General features: G+C 37.3%; 5 protein-coding genes across 6 annotated transcripts; 2 read left to right on the top strand and 3 right to left on the bottom strand.

Annotated features, from left to right (window-relative positions):
- Window positions 1-8,456: 8,456 nt before the first annotated feature.
- On the bottom strand, window positions 8,457-9,248 carry LOC121759907 (transcription repressor OFP15-like). Its single transcript, XM_042155480.1, has one exon. The coding sequence runs from the start codon at window positions 9,121-9,123 to the stop codon at window positions 8,578-8,580; it is 546 nt and encodes a 181-aa protein (XP_042011414.1). The 5' UTR covers window positions 9,124-9,248; the 3' UTR covers window positions 8,457-8,577.
- Window positions 9,249-11,600: 2,352 nt separating this feature from the next.
- On the top strand, window positions 11,601-13,448 carry LOC121759908 (54S ribosomal protein L51, mitochondrial-like). The gene is made up of 3 exons (XM_042155481.1): window positions 11,601-11,794; window positions 12,573-12,679; window positions 13,071-13,448. The coding sequence occupies exons 1-3, from the start codon at window positions 11,715-11,717 to the stop codon at window positions 13,247-13,249; spliced, it is 366 nt and encodes a 121-aa protein (XP_042011415.1). The 5' UTR covers window positions 11,601-11,714; the 3' UTR covers window positions 13,250-13,448.
- Window positions 13,449-13,588: 140 nt separating this feature from the next.
- On the bottom strand, window positions 13,589-16,382 carry LOC121759906 (GPI mannosyltransferase 1-like). Its single transcript, XM_042155479.1, has 4 exons — window positions 15,860-16,382; window positions 15,313-15,495; window positions 14,115-14,653; window positions 13,589-14,041 (listed from the first exon to the last, which is right to left on the bottom strand). The coding sequence occupies exons 1-4, from the start codon at window positions 16,128-16,130 to the stop codon at window positions 13,739-13,741; spliced, it is 1,296 nt and encodes a 431-aa protein (XP_042011413.1). The 5' UTR covers window positions 16,131-16,382; the 3' UTR covers window positions 13,589-13,738.
- Window positions 16,383-16,865: 483 nt separating this feature from the next.
- LOC121761131 (uncharacterized protein At2g27730, mitochondrial-like) lies at window positions 16,866-17,902 on the top strand. 2 transcript variants are annotated; one of them, XM_042156731.1, is made up of 3 exons: window positions 16,866-17,104; window positions 17,202-17,282; window positions 17,661-17,902. In XM_042156731.1, the coding sequence occupies exons 1-3, from the start codon at window positions 16,961-16,963 to the stop codon at window positions 17,685-17,687; spliced, it is 252 nt and encodes an 83-aa protein (XP_042012665.1). In that variant the 5' UTR covers window positions 16,866-16,960; the 3' UTR covers window positions 17,688-17,902. The 2 variants fall into 2 exon arrangements, with proteins under 2 accessions (XP_042012665.1, XP_042012664.1); XM_042156730.1 differs by having other exon boundaries at window positions 16,870-17,104; window positions 17,658-17,902.
- A 222-nt stretch (window positions 17,903-18,124) lies between these two features.
- Window positions 18,125-20,193, bottom strand: LOC121761174 (UDP-glycosyltransferase 91C1-like). The gene is made up of 2 exons (XM_042156777.1): window positions 19,578-20,193; window positions 18,125-19,283 (listed from the first exon to the last, which is right to left on the bottom strand). The coding sequence occupies exons 1-2, from the start codon at window positions 20,164-20,166 to the stop codon at window positions 18,478-18,480; spliced, it is 1,395 nt and encodes a 464-aa protein (XP_042012711.1). The 5' UTR covers window positions 20,167-20,193; the 3' UTR covers window positions 18,125-18,477.
- Between the last annotated feature and the right edge of the window lie 2,089 nt (window positions 20,194-22,282).

A 22,282-nucleotide genomic window follows, 5' to 3' on the forward strand; every position in this document is an offset into this window, starting at 1 on the left:
ATTAGGCAAAATTCACAGCACTATAAGCCAAGTGAAGGAAGTGCTAAAACTAACACAGTTAATGGAAATGTACAATATGAAAATTTGAAATTTTCATTACTCACATCTCAAAAGTAACCAAAAAGATATGACTCAACGTTTAGAGCCCAAGATTCAAAACCCAGAAAACAAAAGATGCGATAAAGGCTTAATGCAGTCAATTGCAGCACAACATCATAAGCAAACCAATCAACCAAGATTCCAAACTTGCTCACCAATAAAAAATTCAAATTTTCATAACTACATCACAAAAGTTATCAAAAAGATTATGCTCAAAGTTTAGAGACCATGAGTAAAAACCAAGAAACAAGACAAAGCCTTAATGCAGTCTAATAGCAAACTTGTTCGTCTATTACAAACTTGTTGTCTATTAAAAAAGTAACTGAGGATCCAAATTTCATCACCCGTATGAACTACTTGACTGCACAACTTTACTTCTCAGACGAATTTGGCCCCCTCTTCTTTCCAAAGCCAACCACTGCAAGAAATAGAACAATAGCATACAACATAAACAACAGATCTCTGAAGCTAAAACAGAAGCAGCTCAATTCACATTAACTATACCATAAACAACATACTCTCTAAAGCTAAAACAGAAGCAGCTCAATTCACATTAAATTAAACCATAAACAACATACTCTCTAAAGCAAAAACAGAAGCTGCTCAATTCACATCAAATTAAACCATAAACAACATATCTCTAAAGTTAAAACAGAAGCTGCTCAATTCATATTAGAGTTGAACAACATATCTCTAAAGCTAAACATTAGAAGCTCAATTCACATTAAATTAATTTCACACCACATACAATGATGTGGATTTTGATAGCATATCACAAACATGTTCATGAAACAAAAATCAGCTCCCGTATAAATTCAAATTCAAAAGACCTAAATCTATCAGAAAACAAAAATTCTAAATTGCAAAATAAAATTATTCAGTTAAATATGAATTTTTGGCATGAGCAGCAATCATATATCCTCACATTACACGTAAATTAAACCGCAAAAATAAATGAATATAAAAAAAATAAAGGGGAAAATAGAGTTACCGGCTGTCACAAAACGGCGGTTGTATTGCATCCGCTTGTGAGCGCGGCCGCGGGGCTTCTTCTTCTTATCCTGCTTGGCGACCTTGGGCGTCTGCCCCCTCACCTTTCCGGCGCGAGCAAGTGAACCGTGGACCTTACCTGCAAAATTCACTCAACTCAGTACAAAAACATACCAAAATTCATGTAATTCAATCAAGAAGAGAAAACGACGGAGATGAATTACCCATGGCTGATTGATTTCGATTGAGATCGCTAGAGCAAGAGAGATTCTGCCGGAGGGGTGTGAGAGTGAGGAGATTAGGTTTAGGGTTTTGAAGCTTTTATATTATATGGATTGGACCGAACCATATATTGGGCCTTTAGAAATTTAAAATCCAATATGGAAGCAAAACACTTTTTAATTGTTATTCTAGGTAACAATTTAATATAAATAAATAAATCTGTTTCATTTTACATAAATTTGTACTTTTTTAATTAAATACATTGTTAGGTATTAATTTAAAACAGATAAATAAATCGCCTTATTTTACATAGATTTGTACTTTTATGAAAAACTTTAACTAATAAGTTGAAGAATATATCCAAGCCTCCTAGCTCAACTGGTTGAGAAGGGAGCCAAGGATATGGCACCATCCAGGAGGTCTTGAGTTCGAATCCTGAATGGTGCAACTTGGGATTAATTTCCCATGTGGGCCTTTACAAGGCTGGTTGCCTTGGGGCTTGGCAAGCTTGCGGACCCAACTTGGGATTAATTTCCCATGTGGGCCTTTACAAGGCTGGTTGCCTTGGGGCTTGGCAAGCTTGCGGACCTAGACCAGTCTGAGGGTGGCGGGTAGTCTACGGGCCTGGACCACGTCGGAGGGAGGCGTGACGACATAACTATTTGGTATGATAAGGTTGATCCAATTTATGTCCGCAAATAAAAGTACATGCTTCCTCCATTTTGCGGTAGTGGATGCGTTTCTTTTCGGAATGCGATTTAAGAAAAATTGTGTTAAGTGAGCTAAGTAAAGAAATAATAAAGTATGAAATGAAAAAGATAAAAAGATGAAGAGAGAATAAAGGTCCAACCACAACGATAACAACATTATAAAATAGCAAAAGGTTGGGCCGCACTTGAAGACATTGCGTATTTCGCGGGTGTAAGAATGAGTGCACATTCAGATCCTAGTTCTAGAAGAATTAAAGGAAGAAGGAATTAGAAAATTAGCCGTTAGGAAGTTAGTTATTATGTTAGGAAAGAGCAGTTATTAGCTCCAGTTCTTGATTCTTGTTTCTTGATTCTTTTTCTGTTAGTAGCAGTTACCAGATTGTATGAGCTTCATATATAGCTCGGTTTTTTACTTGTAACTAGAGTAGTGAGTACATCAATAAAAGAGAATTTCTTTTCTCCAAGAAACCTCTATTTCTTCATCAAGATTAGTGTGTGTCTTTGTGTGCTTTGTGTGTATAAGTTCATAACTGAGTGTGTGTGAATTCCAAAAGAGTGTGCGAGCTTTGTATGTTGTGTTAACAAGTGGCGTCGTCCGGTGGGAAATTGAAGCTGGTTTGCAGAAGTTCAGAAGGTTTCAGAGATGGCAGCAAGGCTAGATGCAGAGAAATTCATAGGCAAAAATGATTATGGCCTGTGGAAGATGAAGATGAAGATGAAGATGAAGGCAATTTTGATTCAGCAAGGTTTGGCAGCGGTTCTTGCTACTTCAAGTGAGAAAGGAAAAGCTTCAGCACTTGATGAGAAATCCCAGGCCAAGCTTGATGAGATGCAGCTCAAGGCCCACAGTGCAGTCATCTTGTGTTTGGGAGACAGAGTTCTAAGGGATGTGCAAGAATCCGGGATGTGCAAGAATCCAAGATTGCTACAGAGATTCTGGAGAAATTGGATGAAGTCTATTTGGCTAAGTCTCAAGCAAATAGACTTTATCTGAAGAAGAGGCTCTACTCCTACAGTTTTACTACTGACAGATCCATCATAGAGCAACTAGAGGAGTTCAACAAGATTATTGATGATCTTGGCTCTGTGGATGTCAAGATTTCTGATGAAGATAAGGCTATCTTAACACTCAATGCTCTGCTTAGTTCCTGTGATCAATTGAGTGATGCCATCATCTATGGCAGAGACAAGCCTATTACTTACACAGAGGTTTATTCAGCTTTGATGGCTAAAGAGCTTCAGAGAAATAATAGCAAGGGGCCTGATCTACAAGCCCTAGAGGCTCTAAATGTGAAGAAATTCAAGAAGCCTAAGTTCAAGAAGAAATATGAGGAAAATTCCAAGGGATCCACTTCTTATACCCAAAAGGAAATTCGATAATGCCACTGGTGCAAGAAGCCTGTGTATCTAAAGAAAGATTGCTTTGCATGGAAGAGGAAGCAGGCCTCTGAAGGAAAAGGGCAGTACACCTCTGATTGTGTAGAGGATGTTGATCCACCAGCCCAACTTCTGAATGTGTTGGAAAATGGGGTAAGTCAGAAATGGATTATGGATTATGGATTATGGGTGCAGCTTTCACATGTGTCCCAATAGGAGCTAGTTCCATGATCTCATTGAGGCAGATGGAACAGTTCTTCTTGGAAACAATCACATCTGCAAGATCAAAGGAGTTGGGAAGGTGAAGTTGAGGCTTCAAGATGGTTTTATCAAGATCTTGATAGAAGTGAGATTTATTCTTGAAGTTAAGAGGAACCTAATCTCTTTGGGGATGCTGGAGCAGAAAGTATTTAACATCTTGATGAGTCAACGAAAGAATATGGTGCAATCAGGGAATCAATCAGTTATGGTAGCTGAAAGAGAGCATACACTATACTACCTAACTGCTGAAGCTGTTGATGGAGAAAGCTACTCCATATCTACTGAAAATATGAAGCTGTGGCACTTGAGTTTAGGCCACCCAGCTGAGGGCAGCATGAAAGAACTAGTAAAAAGGGTTTAACCCTGGAGATGTCAGCAGCAAGTTAGATCCATGTGAGCAATGCATTCTGGGGAAAGCAAAGAAAGCCCTATATCCTACAGGTATACACTCATCTACAGCCCATCTTGACTACATACACAGTGATCTATGGGGTCCTTCTCATATTAATTCTGTTGGTGGAGGAAGGTACTGTTTGTCTATTATTGATGATTATACTAGAAAGTTGTGGGTCTATATTCTGAGAGAGAAGTCAGAAACATTTGCAAAGTTTAAAATGTAGTGCAAGAAGGTAGAGTTAGAGAAAAGACATGAGTGTGAAATGACTTAGGACTAATAATGGCCTGGAATATCTTTCTACTGAGTTTGATATGTTTTGCAAAGAGAAGGGCATGAAGAGGCATAGGACAGTCCCTTGCAACCCTCAACAAAATGGGGTTGCAGAGAGGATGAACAAAACTATTCTGGAAAGGGTGAGATGCCTACTTCTAAGCTCTGGTTTGAGCAGCAAGTTCTGGGGAGAGGCTGTGTATACTGCTGCCTATCTAATCAACAAGTGCCCTGCTACAGCTCTAAAGTCAGAAACTCCAGATTATATGTGGTATGGAGCTCATAGTGATTATTCAATGTACAAGATGTTTGGGTGTGCAAAATATGCACATGTTAGACAAAGTAAGCTTGAAGCTAGGGCTTTGAAATGTATTATGCTTGGCTATCAAAGGGATGTTAAAAGGTATAGGCTCTGGTGCTTGAGCCTAGTAATCAGAAGGTGATCATTAGCAGGGATATGGTGTTCACTGAAACTCAAATGTCCTATTAGAGAAAGGATGTTATTCGTGATGAAGCAGACAATGACTTCTTTAAGGTGCAGTCAGGTGGCCAAGGTGTAGGTGGAGTTAGTGATTCTGAGAGTGAGTCAGAGGCTGAAAATGAAGGTGCTTCTAGTCAAGGTGGAGGCACATCTGACACTACCAGAGAGTATCAGATTGCTAGAGATAAAGGTAGAAGAAATGTGAGACCTCAGAAATTCTCTAATGAGGTTTATTATGCTCTATGTGCTGCTGAAAATATTGCGCCCACTGATCCTCTTACTTATAAGGAAGCTATGAGAAGTAAGGACATAGAAAGGTGGATAGAAGCTATGAATTATGAAATTGAGTCTTTACTCAAGAATAACACTTGGATTTTGGTGGACAAATCTCAGTTGAAATCAGATGGGAAGGAAATGAGATTAGTAAGCTGCAAATGGTTGTTCAAGAAAAAGGTTGAAACTACTGATAAAGATAGAATAAAGTTCAAAGCTCGTTTGGTGGCTAGAGGGTTTACACAGTAAGAAGGTGTGGACTTCAATGAGGTGTTTGCTCCTGTTGTGAAGCACACTTCTATCAGAATTTTTCTTGCTATGGTGAATCAATTGGATTGGGAATTGCATCAGCTTGATGTTAAGACAGCTTTTCTCAATGGTGATCTTGAGGAAACTATTTTCATGGATCAGCCTGAGGAATGTGTGAACGTTGGAGATGAAAACAAGGTTTGCTTACTGAAAAGGAGCCTTTATGGACTAAAACAAAGTCCTAGAGAGACAGTGGAATGGAAAATTTGATGAGCAGATGGTGAAGATTGGTTTTCTACGATCTAAGTTTGATGATTACATCTACATAAAGAAGAAATGCAACACTCCAGTAGCCTATCTACTGCTTTATGTAGATGATATGCTCCTTGCTGGACCATCTATGGCTGAGATACAGAAAGTCAAGGCAGATTTAAAATCTAGCTTTGAAATTAAGGATCTGGGTGAGGTAAAGAAGATCCTTGGTACTAACATTCAGAGAAATAGAAAACTAGCCGTTAGGAAGTTAGTTATTCTGTTAGGAAAGAGCAGTTATTAGCTCTAGTTCTTAATTCTTGTTTCTTGATTCTTTTTCTGTTAGTAGCAGTTACCAAATTGTATGAGCTTCATATATAGCTCGGTTTTTTACTTGTAACCAGAGTAGTGAGTCAATCAATAAAAGAGAATTTATTTTCTCCAAGAAACCTCTCTGTCTTCATCAAGATTAGTGTGTGTCTCTATGTGCGTAAGTTCATAACTGAGTGTGTGTGAATTCCAAAAGAGTATGTGAGCTTTGTGTGCTGTGTTAACAACGGGCTTTAGCAAACAAATCCAAGAGGATTTTGTTCTTGAGACACGCCCCAAGAGATGTCATACTAAAATAATATTGTTACACTGATATATTTTGTATATTTCAAATTTTACGTTTTGAGATTGCTTGAACCCCAACTATTCGTAATAGCACTCGGCCGTGGATTTGACGTGTCGCCAAATCATTATAAATGGGCAGCAAATAACTAATTTGTGTAACAAGTTCCCCAACATACCAAAATAATATGTCTATATGCATTAATGAAATACCTAAGTATTTGGACCACCTAACTACGCCCAACCGTAGCATCTGCCATATCCAACGACATATGCCTAATTCCTTAATTCACAATATTACTAAGAAGGGAAAGACAACAAATGTGACGCAATACATCACAAATTGTATGATGCACAATTTTATTATAACAATTAGAATATCCAAGTTGTGGCTAACAATTGGAATTTTTAGCTGGGTGATTTTGGTAGTTATTAATTTATTTGTAATAATTTGAGGAGTTTTCTTTGGCTTGGACGATAGACACGTGTTAAATTTAATTAGTTATCATTTTTTCGCTTATAGTCTTTGTGGATATGATATTCGGTTTTGCTGACTGATTCAGATAACTATTTGATTGAGCAATCAGAAATGTCTAACTTCGCCACTGAGATTTATAATTAAACTAAAATAATTTCAAATTCACGTAGATATTTTTGGAGTCAGCTCAAAGTGTCTCATATTAGGGTTGAACTTCTCATTTTAAGTGTCTTTTGGTTGGATTTTCCTTTTATTTCGTCCTTGCATTTATTATTTGATAGTTGTGTAGTTGTTATTTTTATTTTTGTGTTTGAATTGGACATTCTACCTCATCAATTCATAGCTTAAGCGACTATGTTTCTTGCATCGAAAAAACAAGTTTGCCGCTAACACATTAATGAGTTATATATCTATACATGGCATATGAATAATATATATAAGTGAAATATTAGGAACCCATCTTTTTGAAAAACTAAGAGTCGATCTTTTCAAATATAAAAATGATAGTATATGAAAAATTATTTGATCATTCTCCTATAGTATAATATAGGTCCACAAGCATGCTAAGAAGAAAATGACAAAATGGATGTACCCTTCTATCCTTAGAAACAGGGCATTTTTTTTTTTTGCTACCCGCACGGGCTTAACTCAGTTGGTTCCTGGGTGGTAGATTGTCCATAAGCAGACAGGATCGAATGCTGGCAGCCGCAGTGTGGGAGTTTCACCACTGTGGTGGCTCCTTGTGTGTTGGTTACCAGTGTAAGTTCCTCCCACCTAATGGGCCGCTGAGGTACCGTGTTTGAACCCCTCCATAGCGATGTCGGGCCGGGTTATGGGGGCGCCTGGGGTGAGCGAATCACCTTTTGTCCCTAAGGGCATTTTTTTTGCTTTAAAGGGGAAAGGTATGGGCTTTTCTTTCTTTAATATACTTTTCGCAATTTTCTCTTATTAAAACCAAACAAAACATTAATACAACCTAAGCTAGAAACTTTAATTATCTTTTTCCCTTGTTCATAAAAAGGAGTAAGTTCTCAATCTTAAGTTTCTTTAGTAAGATCTAATGATCTATCATGAGTTAATTATTGCTCATTAAAATATCAAATTGATTAAAAAGAGTTTTAAATTATGTACACATACACTTAAAAACAAAACTCACATAAAGAAACTTTTATTATTGTGTTAATAAAGACGTGAATCTTGCAAGGTTGTTGCGTTTAATTTATTATTATTTCTGGTTATTTGAATTATTTGCATGTGCAAATGTGTTAAAATGGGTGTCTTGATTATGTACAAAAATCACTAAAATAATTTCCCCAAAACCAAAGCGCTTTGAATATCACTTTTTCCCTTGATTTGTGACACTGCATAATTTTGTCCATACACAAAGAGGAAAAAGATATCAACTATTGCTTTTTTATTTTATTTTATCAATGTTAGTAATATATAACGAATAAAAATATATGAGAATCATAGAATGAGCCATCCATTTGTTTCTTCCAAAGACACTTTACTAATTTAACATCCCATGAAATAATAAAAAAACTAGTAAGAAGCATATATTTATGACTATTATTAGTCGGAGAAGAATATATTTAAGACGAGTCGTTGTTTCTCTTTATATCTTTTCTAATTGACCTATTTTGTATTGAAACTATATCGTCTATTAATAAGACTATTTGTTGTCGATGAAGAATATATAACAACAAGAAATCAATAACATCACCTAATAAACTACTTAAAACATCCAAAATTAATTGCCATTCCATTTTCTCTACACAGGAGAGAGAAAGAAAAAGAGATAAGATTTCATAATACATTCAAAATACACTATACAAAAAAGGCATCGATCAATCGACCACACATGAAACCATGCAAATAAAACAAGATCCTTCTCTCCTCACTACCACTACAACTGGTGGTCATGAGGAGAGAGAGAAGAGAAAGACGAAGACGCAGACGAGTACACAGTACTTGTCTCACCTGACAGTACTGCATCACACGTCTGTGTCTTCGTCTTTGCTGCAAAAGCCACTAACAAATCCACAAACGCACCAACAATGAACCCATGATTCATCTTCCGATTCATCCTCAAATACCACGACAGCAGCTCCTCCAAACAATCCCAATCATCGAACAATCCCCGGCTCTCCACCATCTCCTCCATCGACCTCTTAAAATCGACGTACGGGTCGTCCGACTCGAGCGCCATCGCCACGCTGCCCTTGAACGGGGACGAAGCCTGTCGTCGTCTCACGATGGAGCTCGTCTCCTCTGGCTCGAAGAACAGCCGCTCCGACAGCCTGGCAGCCGAGGGCGCGGAGGCGTCATCGGGGAGGCGGAAGGAGAGGGTTTTGGGGTGGTGGCATGGGGAGGGCCATTGCCATGGTTGGTTGCTCTTGAAAATGGAAGGGAGGATTTTCATTTTCTTTGACATTGTGGCTTTTAGTGTCATGTGAGTATTATGTATGTTGGAGAATTAATTTAGTGGGTTTTTATTTGTAAGAAGTTGGGGATATTAATAGGGGTGGGGGTGGATAAAATGTGAGAGATAGGTGGGACAAAGGGAAAAAGGACATAGCCTAGGAAGTGGTAGGCCATTCAATTTATGGTTTCCCATGGTTGTCATGTATAGAGCTATAAGGAAGGCAGAGGTGGTGGTGGTGCAGTGGCCGTCACTGGTAGTGGATGGTGGACAACGAATAAAACTGAACTGCAATCCAATTTTTTTTGATGATAATGTCTTAAAGACCGAATTTAATAAAATTTTCCAACCCTTGGAAAGTCAATAATGTCATCGTCGAGGTTAGAAGGGAGGGGTGGTGCAGAAGTCATCACTGATAGTTGATGGTAGACGAAGAATAAAAGTGAACCGCAACGGTTCCACAAAACGTTTGATGATTAACTCTTAAAGATCGGTTAACGTACATAGTATATACTATTCTCACTAATGGAAACGTTGAACTAACTCAAGAAAATAAATCATACTATTAATTCAAATAACTTTGTGAATATATTCTTTATTTGTCCCTTCCCTTAAGATTTATATTCTTATTTGTCCTTTCCCCTAAAATCTTAATTTGTCTTTTCTAACTTCCAACGTGCGTGGGGAGCTTCAACACCCTTCAATCAAATTATTTCCTTTTTAAATCCATACTTCGAATTTCTCGAGTTGAAATGCTAGTATCTCTTATATATTTATTGTCACTTTTACTTTTTTTTATATATACTGTATTATGTAATTATTTGTCGCATTCTTCGTCACAAATTTTTTTGATGAATATACGATTGTGTATAACTAATGAAAACTAGTGAATATAGATCATGTTTGCCTATATAATAATGTCCGTAAAATCATGAAGTTTACTAAATTCTGATCTAGTTATGCACTTTTCAAAATTTGAATGACAAATCACGAAATTTCAGAAAATTGCAATTACCACACAATGATTTTTTACCAAGAAATTGCGACGTTGAAAAGGCGCAAATGCAAAATTTTGGTGATATGTATGAATATTAATGTGACCATGCGGATGACTAAATAACATCGTTTATAGCCTTGAAAAATTTAAATAAAGCCAAATAAATTCCTCTCAATTTTCCCAATATCTGTCATTTGAAAAATAAAACACAAATAAGAACTCACTTATTTCTATAATAAAATATGAGATCAACACCATGTGAGGTAGTGATGTATAGTTGGTTGAAAGTTGAATGCTTGTATCTACCTTTTGTTGTTAGATGCAATAAAGAGGCAATGTGTTAATATATGATAGACACTTAACTTCCTACTTTCTCTCTCCGTTATATCTGTTCATGCAATTCAGGGCCCTTTGTAACTATTAATTGCTAACAATTCTTTTGGTGATTTAGTTGTCTTTGGTATAAGCTATCAATGCTATTCCATCAAATAAAAAATATTATTATGTGAATTTGTGATAAGGAATTTGTCTAAGCCATTTTTGTTCACTATATTCATGTAGGTGGTGAGATGAAATAATTTCAAACAAATAAAAGACTTGGAATATTTTTCAAATTTTAGGCTTGAACTAAAATCAAAGTTTGAGACAATAAAGTGTAAATGTATGAATTTTGATTTGAATCTTATTCAAGTTATGGTAATATTAATTAGTCCAATGGGTTTTAAAGCCCAAAACCCGATCACTCAATGAGCCCAACATATTAGCCTTTTAAGCCCAAATGTTTTTAGGCATCTCTTATACGAGCTCTGTCCAATTCTAAATTTTACTAAGGCTTATGGCACTGCCATTAATTAGCACTAAATTCATGAACTAGTAAATTAATTATGATGGTTAAATTTTAATCAAGGTGATTTAAGTGTTATTTAGGTTGACTTTTTTTTTTGTGTGCGCGCACGAGTCACGACCTAGAGAGCGCACTCGAGATTTGTTTTTGTGTTTAAGTTAGTCAAGCGATAGAGAGATTAATGTCTGAGGTCAAAGATTTCGGATTTGAATCCTCCGTGGCGCGACCTTTAAATTTGTGTTCATTTATCTATAAAAAAAGTAGGGACTCTTTTTCGAAACATCCACACTCAATTTTCACATTTCGTAGTTTTTTTTATTAGGGGTGAACATTCGGAATTGAGGTCGGATTTTCATCAAATACAAATCAATTTAGTAATTCAAATTTTGAGAAAAATTAAATTCAACCCGGATCCAAAGCAGTAGTAATACATTGAAATCGTTTGTGGAAATCTAGTTTTTATAATTAAATCTGAATGAAACAGAAACATTCGAAATAGTATCTGAAAAACGCCAAAATAATAAAATTCTCAGTTTTTAAAAATTATTACTCCACTAAGTTATAAACAATTTTTATAAATAATAATACTCGTATTTCTTAAACTTAAAACTTTATTTTTATTATACTAATTTAATTTGTTTTGTCGATACAAATTTATGTTCAATTCTAACCCTATTGTGTGCTCACTCAGTAGTTAGCTTTTTCTTGAAAAACCACACTTTCATTTTTCGCGTTTCAATCCACAGCTCTAAACAGATCGATTCATCTTCACAAAACGAAATGTCTTTGAGAGGTGTGTGGCAGCTGAAAAAGCTCGTTGTGAGTTTCTGCGATTGGGGCGGCAGTAGCAGAGGCATCAGGTGACTCTATATGCGATCTTTTTTCGATTTCTCCCGACCTTAAACTTCAATTCGCTGGGATTTTGGTTTAATTTCGGATGCAGTAGTGATTTTCTGCAGTTCTTGAGAAATAAAGTTAGGGCTTTTTGTTTTTTCTGTTATTGCTTTTCAAAAATTAGGATTAGGGATTTTATTTGAATGCATTTGGTATGATTTTCTTATTTAATTGAGTACCGATGAAAAACCCCCAAATCTAACAAGCTTATATGATGATGATAATCTGTGAAATAGATGGAGATAGATATAGTATTAATTAAAACATGGTAGCTCTCTTATTCAAGCTTAATCATTTTTTAGTATTGTGAGTTGTTTGATGAGGTTGCTGTTGATTGAACTTTATCGTAACGTGACCGTGGGTGAACCGGCAACGATAGATTACAATGTCGGATTATATGATAGGAAAGGGCCATTTTGTAGTGAGAGGCTTATCGGTTTTTCATTTTACTCGAGTAACTGACCGTCTCCATATGTATATGAGTTCGACAGAGCAACAGGACTCTTTGCTATAATCTTACATTTTTGTTTAAAACTTGTGATGAGAAACAGAGAAATGTCATGGATACATTGATGGTTCGACACACATGGTTAAAGAGCATACATACTTCATTATTTTTTGTTAAAAGGGTGCGTAGATGTTATGGAAGAGTTATCTTCTCATTGTCATATATAGTGGTTGGGTTTGGAGTCGAAATGGGAAGGAAAAACAGCTTCATATTGACCGTTTCTATATCTGATTTAGGGCGTTTATGGAGTCTGAGCTGCCAGCTTTTATACAGAAGAATCCTCAGCTTGAGGTCGTCACGGAACTAAATCGTGGCTACCATCCACTTTTGAAAGGATTCTATAGTAAGATCTCTCTCTTTATCCCTTGTTGTTTTGCGTCACGTTGATCTTTTTCATGTCTAGAAAGTTACGAAAACCTGAAATTGGCCCGGTTCCTGATTTGTGGCTGATGGTTATCTATTGTTTGCTCAAGCTTCTTCTCTTTGCTTTGCATTTCTTATTAGCAAAATCATGTATCAAGATATAGAAGAGTTTTGAATCCTTTCATACGTCCTTTAATATGGATACCACGTTTTCTCTTTTCACTTTCTTATGAGAAACGGGATCATTCTCGTGGATTCTTATAGCTTGTGATCTGTGGTGTGCCTAATAAACATCGCATGTTTTCCCTCTTCTGCTATGTGAATGAATTATCCGAGTTTAACCAGAAACACGAAATGTGGTATTTACGCAGAGAACAAAAATGAGCGCGTTGTCTGTGTGAAGAATATGACTCCGGAGGATGTGCTCCAGTGTGCAAGCAGGCTTAGAAATTCTCAAGGAAGGAAAGTGCTGAAGCTGAAGACGAGACACGTGACTAAGCATCCTAGTGTTCAAGGAACTTGGTCGACTGACCTGAAGATTGCAAACTGAACAAGGGTGGGTTGCTTTTGGGGTTCGACTCCATTTTCTGGACTTGGTGAAGAGTAGACGTCTTCTTTATACAGTTAAACCGAACCTTTGAGCCGATGATTATGTTCTTGAATTCTTCAGGCATCCGAGATGATTTCCTCGGGCGAACATGATTTGCATTACTTGCTGGTAGAATCTTATGTTTTTATTAGTTGATCCACATGAATCCTCCAACTATAATGGTTTAGGCTTTATTTAGATGTGAGTATACAGATTTAGAATTGGATATTTGCTTAATTTGAACTGATCAGAAATATCGAATTTCTATAGAAATGAATTCCAATGGACTCTGAAATAAAGTGCTCCAAAAACATTTAATCAAAATAAACATGAATCTAATTTGTAATGAGGAAAAGTAACAAAAAATGACAAACAAATACACAAACGAGATCTAAGATCTAATCATTGTTGCAACAAAAATTCCACAAGAGATAGTACAAGAAAATCCTACTAATCATCTTTCACTGATTTGCTTGAAGATGGTTTGAACAGAGGGCAGAATACATGGCTACGAATAACATTGATCATAACAAAGGTATTGGCTGCCATGAAGAGTAGACTTGCCATCCATAGCTGAAGGAAGACGTTCTTACCTCGAAACTCGAGCAAGTAGCCCCACATCAGCCAATGCGTCTGCGCTCCAATCCACACAGATATGCATGCCAGACCTCTCCATTTGAGCCTCATATTGTTCCATGGAAGTATTAGAGGTAGTAGACAGAAGAACCACACGAAGTACTGTGCTGTTATGACCTGTAACGAAAGACGAGAATTAGACAATGTTATATGTACATTGCTGGGGAAGTGATATTACATTGTCACTAACCTTGTTAAATGCTACAAAAGCCACTGTCTGAAGAAACAAACAGAATGGCAAGTCTGGGGCGAAGCGAAGGATTAGAATCAGCTGGACTATGAACTGTGGAAGAAACGAGATGAGTTTTTCAAGGATGGAAAACTCGTGTTCGTAGTGGAGGTATATGTGGTAGAAATAAATCGAGAAGTTGTGGCGAGGGTCTGTGCGTGTGAGATGGTATAGCAGTGCCTCGTGCAAGAAATCCCATCCGTATAAATAGAAACTCAATCCTGTCAAGATTAGGAAAGTAGTTCCAGACAGAATCCCAAACATGACCCGTCTCCATGTTATTAGGCTTCTGAAAAAGTTCCAAAAACCAGTTATTTGTGCGTTGCTCGAGTCAAGGGACGACTCTGAGGTTCTAAAACTCCACTTCCCGAGGGCAGGCTTTTTACCGTGTTGAAAGTACAGTGGATCAAGAAGTATGATGATCGGAAGTGCGTAAATTATGGGATATATTCTCAAGTGAACAACGAGGCCATACCAGAATGCAGCCTGTATGAGATTGTCTGTAGTCCATAGATAGAGCACACAAATTACACCACTAGATAGAGCACACAAATTACACCACTAGATTTTAACCCCAATTAGACCTATTACAAACAATAAATATCTAACATAATGTAGTTTTCATGCATATGTTGAAAATTCTCGTTTGATTTCTAACAATTATGGTATTTCATCACCGTCACACGATACTGTTTGCAGCGAGTTAACTAACTCCTCAAGATGATGAACTTCCACTTATGAAAAATTTACCTAAAAACTTATTTGAATGTTTCCATTCACATATCTAAGAATTCAGTTTTACATAAGTTCCTCTACGACTGTAGCCTATTTCGTCCTATTGCCCTACTCACTGTATTTGAAACAAAACTAATCTACTAAAGTATAATAATTTTCAAGTGCCTTGTTCCAATTTAGCCAAAAATGCAAGATACCTGTGAATAGAACATAAACCAAAAATCTGGATTTAGTACACAGCTTCCATTTATGTTATTTAATGTTATCGTCATTATCAATTCTGCCTCCAAATGTCAGTGAACAATTCTAGTAGATTTACTGATTAGGATTTTCCATTTGCAGGTAGACTTAAGTGATATGGAGACTAAGAAACATAAGTTTACACTAACAAGAAAGCAATCACAGCTAAGTATAGAATTTGTACCTTTCATCAGACATATCAAAATCCACAGAATCATGGAGCAAACGATGGGCTCACAGTTCCCACGTGTTCCAATCGTGAAGGTGAACGGGTTGAAAAGCCACACCATTGCCGAGTAGGTAGACAGTTTCTCAGGAACTCCTCTTAGCTTCAGAATTCTGTGGATAAGCAACCCCACAAGTAGATCTGTCAATTCAATATAGTTATGATAGTTCATTGTCATCATCGAGGATTTCATAGTAAGCAATTCATAACTTAACACAATCAATTCAGCTGCATTTTTCAGATGTCAAAATATGTTCAACAAGATCAAACCAACTTTTTGTTTGCTTCCTCTATCCAGAAATTAGTTTAGCCTCTCGAATTTGGTGGTTTAAGTTCATCTAGTTCAACTAAACTATGCAGCAAACCACATCTAAATGAAGTAAATTCACCAAATCCTAATTCAAGTACAACAAGAATCAAATTGAGATCATACCAAATCATAAATTACGTGATCAAAGGTTCAAGCTAATTAAAAAGCTTCTTTGAAGCATAAATACAAACACACCTGATGCAGAAAACAAAAATTTTCCCCACGACTGATGCAGAAACGAATTAGGCATCAGAAAAAAAGCTAGCAATGGCGAGTACCGATACGTCGATCTATCATACGGCGATTTTCCAGAAACCATTAACGCCGCGGCATCGGAGAAAACGAAGTAATCGATGTCAGTGTATCTAACTGCCATTTGAGCATCTTGCCACTCGCCATAAAAAATCAAAACCACGCGAAACACTGCTGAGAGGAGAAGCACGGATCGGAAAGTAATTTCCGCCATTGCTCGATTCCCGATGCCAATTCACAGCTGCCTTCGTTGATGCCGAGCTCGGCTTTCGGATGTTAGGAATCGAAATGTGCGATAAATCGAAATTTGTAGCGTAACTCGAACAAGGAGGATTTAGAGTTGGAAGATTTCCTTCCAGTTCTAGTGATCGGCGGCTGAGGGCGGTGAGGGTAACCGGCGGTTGAGAGTAAATTGAGTGTGTGTTAATTTTAACTCATAAAATATTTTTAATTTTAATTTAATTTTAACTCGAACAGTTTTTCAGTATCAAACATCTTTAGTTTAACGTGCTTATCAACGCCATGAGACATGTCCATCCAAGTCACATTAATACTGTATCACGTACTCCCTCCGTCCCTATATAGTAGAGACATTTCTTTTCGACATGAGATTTAAGAAAAATTATTTTAAATGAGTCAAGTAAAAGAAGAATAAAGTAGAAAGAAAAAAGGTAAAGAGATAAAGAGAGAGTAAAATACTTTTTGCTAAAAAAGTAAATAACTCCGCTACAGCAGGACAACTAAAAAGGGAATACGACTCGGCTATTGAAGGACGGAGGGAGTATCATTCTGGTTCAAAACGAGGTTCGAAACCAATTTTTTTTACTATCTAATACGCCTGAACGAATATAATTTTTTGGATATGAAGGCCATAATACTAATAAATATGTCAATTTTGTAAATAAAAAGTGATAAGTATCCAAAAATATATCAATTTCTTAATAAGAAGTGATAGTTATCCAAAGTAATAAACAATTCATTTTGATGAAGGTTCCTATCTAACTATACATTCACCCCACACAGTTGAGGAAAGAATTGAGGTTTATGGCGCTGAGATCAGTCGTTTCGTGTAGTAGAGTGTGTCGTTTAATGGAAAGCAGCGGTCGGTCGAGCCTTCGCTATTTCAGCGAAAGCAAAGGGCGTGTGTTAAGTGAAGAAGAAAGAGCTGTGGAGACTGTTTATATTCAGGTTTTCTTCTTTCTTTTTATTTAATCATAATATAATATTTCCAAATACCTTCCCCAAAAAAAAGATGTATTCAAAGTTTGTTATTTTGTGAATGAAGAAAATGGAGAGGGAAAAGTTGGAGAAGCTGAGGAAGAAGAAATGGGAGCAAGAGAGAGCTGACAAGAACAAGTCTGAAAAGGTAAAATTTTTATTTATTTTTCTTCTTTATTGATAATTTGATGACCAAAAAACATGAAATTTTGGGGAAATACTAATTATGATTTGCCCTGTTCAAGTGAGATTGTAGTTTGATTGTCAATTTGCACCTTATTACCTCAAAAAATGGGTCTTTATAAAAAAAAATTGGCATTGATTATGTGTATAAGTAAAAGATTATGGTTTAAATTCACCTTTTGCAATTAGGGCATTATGATCATAGAGTTGTATGCTTAGTCGATTAAAGTTGCTTTCTTGATCAGTTGTGTATAGATGAAGAACTTGTTGGGTATGTTCTTGAACAAATCCGGAACTAATTGGGGGTTTTCTTCGTTTTTTTCACCTTTTCGTTTACTAGAAGGCCGAGGAAGGTCCTCACAAGATGTGAAGCCGGTTGGATGGCTCGTGAGCTTGTGCGTTTTTGAGCTTGTTGAGAGAATAAATGTAACTTGCTGTGTGTGTGTGCATCTTTCTGTCTTAGGGTGGTTGTTGAAGTTTGTGTGTAGTTGAGGTAGTCTGTGAAAATCTCGAGCTCGTTGCTCTTGTATGCTATGGATTTTCTTTCGCCTACATGCTTGTGAATCCACGAACATGTTTCCTTAAGCTTCGTTTTTCTTCCCTCAATCTCGGGTTGCACTTGTATGTTACATAGTTTCTATTGTCTATGTGATTGTGAATCCATGAACATGTTTCGTTGTGGTTCGTCTTGTTGGTTGTTTCCCTTCTCGACACGATTCGTTGTGCTCAATCTTTCTTTCGTATACGTCTAGAACTAGATAGCCAGATAAACACAGTGACACCTGAGAATTTGTGTAGTTGGGGAAACTGATATAGAGTAAATGACAGTTGACACAATTAATGAAAACAGAGCATAAAGAGAGAATATGGTCCGGAACCTCCGAAGAGGCTCGAGACAACAATCCTCGGAGGAGGTCGACGGTTGATACCGTCCTAAACAATTTATTTTCTGAGATGTAATATCTCTTCTTTAGAAAGTAAATCAATATAAAACTAGCAAGGAAACAAATCACACTGAAAAAAACAAATCAAAGCACATCCTAATCATTATCAATCAAGATAATGATGGACAATTGTAACATATCAAGATGCATCTCCTTATCGAAAAATTGAATCTTGAGAACGATTCAATATCCCAATTATTTATAACAGCATTTTTATCAGAACCCATTTGTCTGAATCATGTGATGAAGTAATGTGTCAACATAAGAGTTGCTTCTGCTCTCACTCCCAAACAATTCCTTCATCTTTCTTGCATTCTCTCTCACTGATCTGCCCTCTTCCCCCACCAATGCCGTCCTCACCGTCTCCGCCACCGCATCGCTTGTGAACGCTCCATCGACCTCGTTTCTTGGTATTTCGATCCCCACTTTCTTCGCCTCCAGGAGCCTACAGTTAATCCCCTGATCATTCATGAACGGGAGCAGAATCAGCACCCGTCCGAGCCCTAGTGCCTCTGCTGCCGAGCTCCATCCGCAGTGCGTCAAGAATCCCCCGACTGCCACATGGCCGAGAATCTTGAACTGCGGCGCCCATTTCGAGTAAACGGCGCCACGGTCTCGAACTCTGTCTCCGAATCCTTCGGGAAGCTTCTCATAGCCTTTGTTCAACACCCAAAAGAAAGGTGATCCACATTTCTCCAATCCAAGGGCCAAATCTTGTGTTTCTTTATATGTTAGTACAACTTCAGATCCAAATGCAACATACACTAATGAGCCCTCCTTGTGAAGGTCGAGGAACTCTCGGATCCTCGACCACTCCGTATCGTCGTCTACACATTCTTCATATCCCGGTGGGAGAACCCCGACCGCGAAGACCGGCTTCTGGTAGAGGCGGCGGACGGTTTCCAACCACTCCGTCTCGAACTCGTCGCATGATTTGAAGATGACTATGTCGCTACCATTAACGGTAAGGGCAAACCGGGTCCAGTCCGTCATGCCCGAGTCGTACTCGTCCTCATTGGGATCTGTTCACAATAAAAATATTACTACTATTTCCTTTCACAATCAATAATCATGTTTTTAAATTTTGGGTCGTCCACAAAAAATAGTTACAGTATTTTATTTTAGGTTAAGTTTCTCTTTAGTCTCTTACTTACCTTGTTTCAAAACCTGTGTAGTCTACTACTAAGATTATTGGTAGTGAACGGAGGTAGTATAATTGAGCCCCTCGTCCCCTTAAAAAGGCCTTATAAGGGGAGAGTATACTCTGGCTAGGTATTAAGCGGAGTCGATGTGAGACAAGAAAGTGTAAATTGCACCTTTTTCGAGGTACCTAGCCATTTCATAGTGGCGGAAAGCCATGCCGGAGGAGGCAGGGAGCCACTCGGGCACGACTGTAAAGTCTTCCGCAGTGACCCTGGCGTGTTCCTCGCTCAACAGCGCGGACGGAGGCCCGAGAAACGCCATAAACACGGCGCAGAAGATGCTGAAGTAGGCCCTCTTGATGGCGAGTTCCTCTGCGATTCGAGGTAGCCAGTGGGAGGCGAAGTCGTAGATGATCCAATCGGGCTTAGGCCTCATGTTCTCGAGATAAGAACGCAGCTTCGGCTGGAGCATATCAAAGGCCACCTTGAGCAGCTTTCGCATGGCGTGAGGCACGTCCAAGGAGGACTCCGCGTTGGGCGGGAGGTGGTCGACCGGAGGAAAGGGGATGGCGACCGGGTCGATGAGGTGGGAGAGATTTCGAGGCAATTTGGCTGTTTTTTGAAGGTTGATTGGGGTCGAGATGAATGTGATTTTGTGGCCTTTTCGAGCTAAGTATTTCGCTAGCTCGAAAAATGGCTTAAGATGGCCTATTGCTAGCCATGGAAACATCACTATGTGGAGATTCTTGGCTTGCTCTTCCATAGCAAAAAAATGAAGGAATTGCAGATTTGAAAAGTGGTGTGGATTTTTTCAATCTTATCCAATAAGTACTATTTATTGTTTGTGTATGGAAAATGTGATCAAGTTGTTTACTAGTACAACGTTAAATTGTGATTGGATATGTGGTAGTGGTACCATATGAATTGGTTCTGTCAAATGTATCAAGTATCCTGAGTGAAGTAGGTGTATAAAATCCTGAATATCTGAATACTTCCAATAATTCTAGAAATAGATTGTTTAATTACTATATATACTTACAACCTTTAAAAATACTTAAATCAATTATATATATATATATATAGGGGAGCGTTATTCTCCTTTTCACATCTTAGATCCTTTTTCCTTCTTAATATTACGCGTTAGATCTAAGGCATCAACGGATCAGATTGATTCTATAAAACTGGTTCCGTGTTGCATTATAGAAGGTGATTGTATGCATTACAGGGTTATTATTGACATTTGACGGAAAAGTAACTGCCACATTTTGCTATCTGCGAATAATGCACTACATGGTCACGAGTAATGCATATAATTGACTATATAATGCACAATATGTGAACTGCAATACATACGAATAAGATGTACCATGTTATGATGTTTGGACACACGTTTCTTGTTTCTACTAAGGGTTTAATAAGCTTAGGGCTAGGGTATAGTACGTAGACACGTATGTAATCTTCACATGGTAACGGGTAATGGATATAATTGACTATATAATGCACAATTTGTGAATTGCAATGCATACGAACAAGATGTACTGTGTTATGATGTTTGACACACGTTTCTTGTTTCCCCTAAGGGTTTAATAAGCTTAGGGGCTAGGGTATAGTACGTACGCATTAATAACAAATTATAAAACGATACGAATAATTCACCAAATTGTCACGAGTAATGGATGTTATTAACTATATAATGCACAATATGTGAACTACAATGCATACGAATATGATGTACCATGTTATGATGTTTGACACACGTTTCTTGTTTCCCCTAAGGGTTTAATAAGCTTAGGGGCTAGGGTATAGTACGTAGACATTACTAACAAATTGTTGTTATTGGAATATACGTATGTGCATTATTTGGTTTAGGTAGTGCATTATGTAGCTGTTAATTGTCATTATCTCAGTATATTATGCATTATTAGAGGTATTGTGTATATGGGTTAATCAACGGATTGAAGATTACATACGTGCATTTAGTAATGTCTACGTACTATACCCTAGCCACTAAGCTTATTAAACCCTTAGGGGAAACAAGAAACGTGTGTCAAACATCATAACATGGTACATCTTATTCGTATGCATTGCAGTTCACATATTGTGCATTATATAGTTAATAACATCCATTACTCGTGACAATTTGGTGAATTATTCGTATCGTTGTATAATTTTTTATTAATGCGTACGTACTATACCCTAGCCCCTAAGCTTATTAAACCCTTAGGGGAAACAAGAAACGTGTGTCAAATATCATAACACAACACATCTTGTTCGTATGCATTGCAGTTCACAAATTGTGCATTATATAGTCAATTATATCCATTACTCGTTACCATGTGAAGATTACATACGTGTCTACGTACTATACCCTAGCCCCTAAGCTTATTAAACCCTTAGGGAAAACAAGAAACGTGTGTGCAAACATCATAACATGATACATCTTATTCGTATGCATTGCAGTTCACATATTGTGAATTATATAGTCAATTATGTGCATTACTCGTGACCATGTGGTGCATTATTCGTAGCGGTTTCCAGCCATTATTAGATTACTATTGTACCCTCATAATGCACAAAATAGGACAAATAATGCAACACGGGATTAATTACCCAATGTTGATCTTGACCGTCCATTTCTCTAATCTAATGGCTGATATAAAGAAGGAAAAAGGAGGAAATATAAGAAAAAGAAATGAATACATCCCTATATATATATATATATATATATATATATATATATATATATATATGGGAGCGTTATTCTCCTTTTCACATCTTAGATCCTTTTTCCTTCTTAATATTACGCATTAGATCTAAGGCATCAACGGATCATATTGATTCTATAAAACTGGTTCCGTGTTGCATTATAGAAGGTGGTT

The sequence above is a fragment of the Salvia splendens genome, chromosome 13 (genome assembly GCF_004379255.2).
Source record: "Salvia splendens isolate huo1 chromosome 13, SspV2, whole genome shotgun sequence".
NCBI lineage: Eukaryota > Viridiplantae > Streptophyta > Magnoliopsida > Lamiales > Lamiaceae > Salvia > Salvia splendens.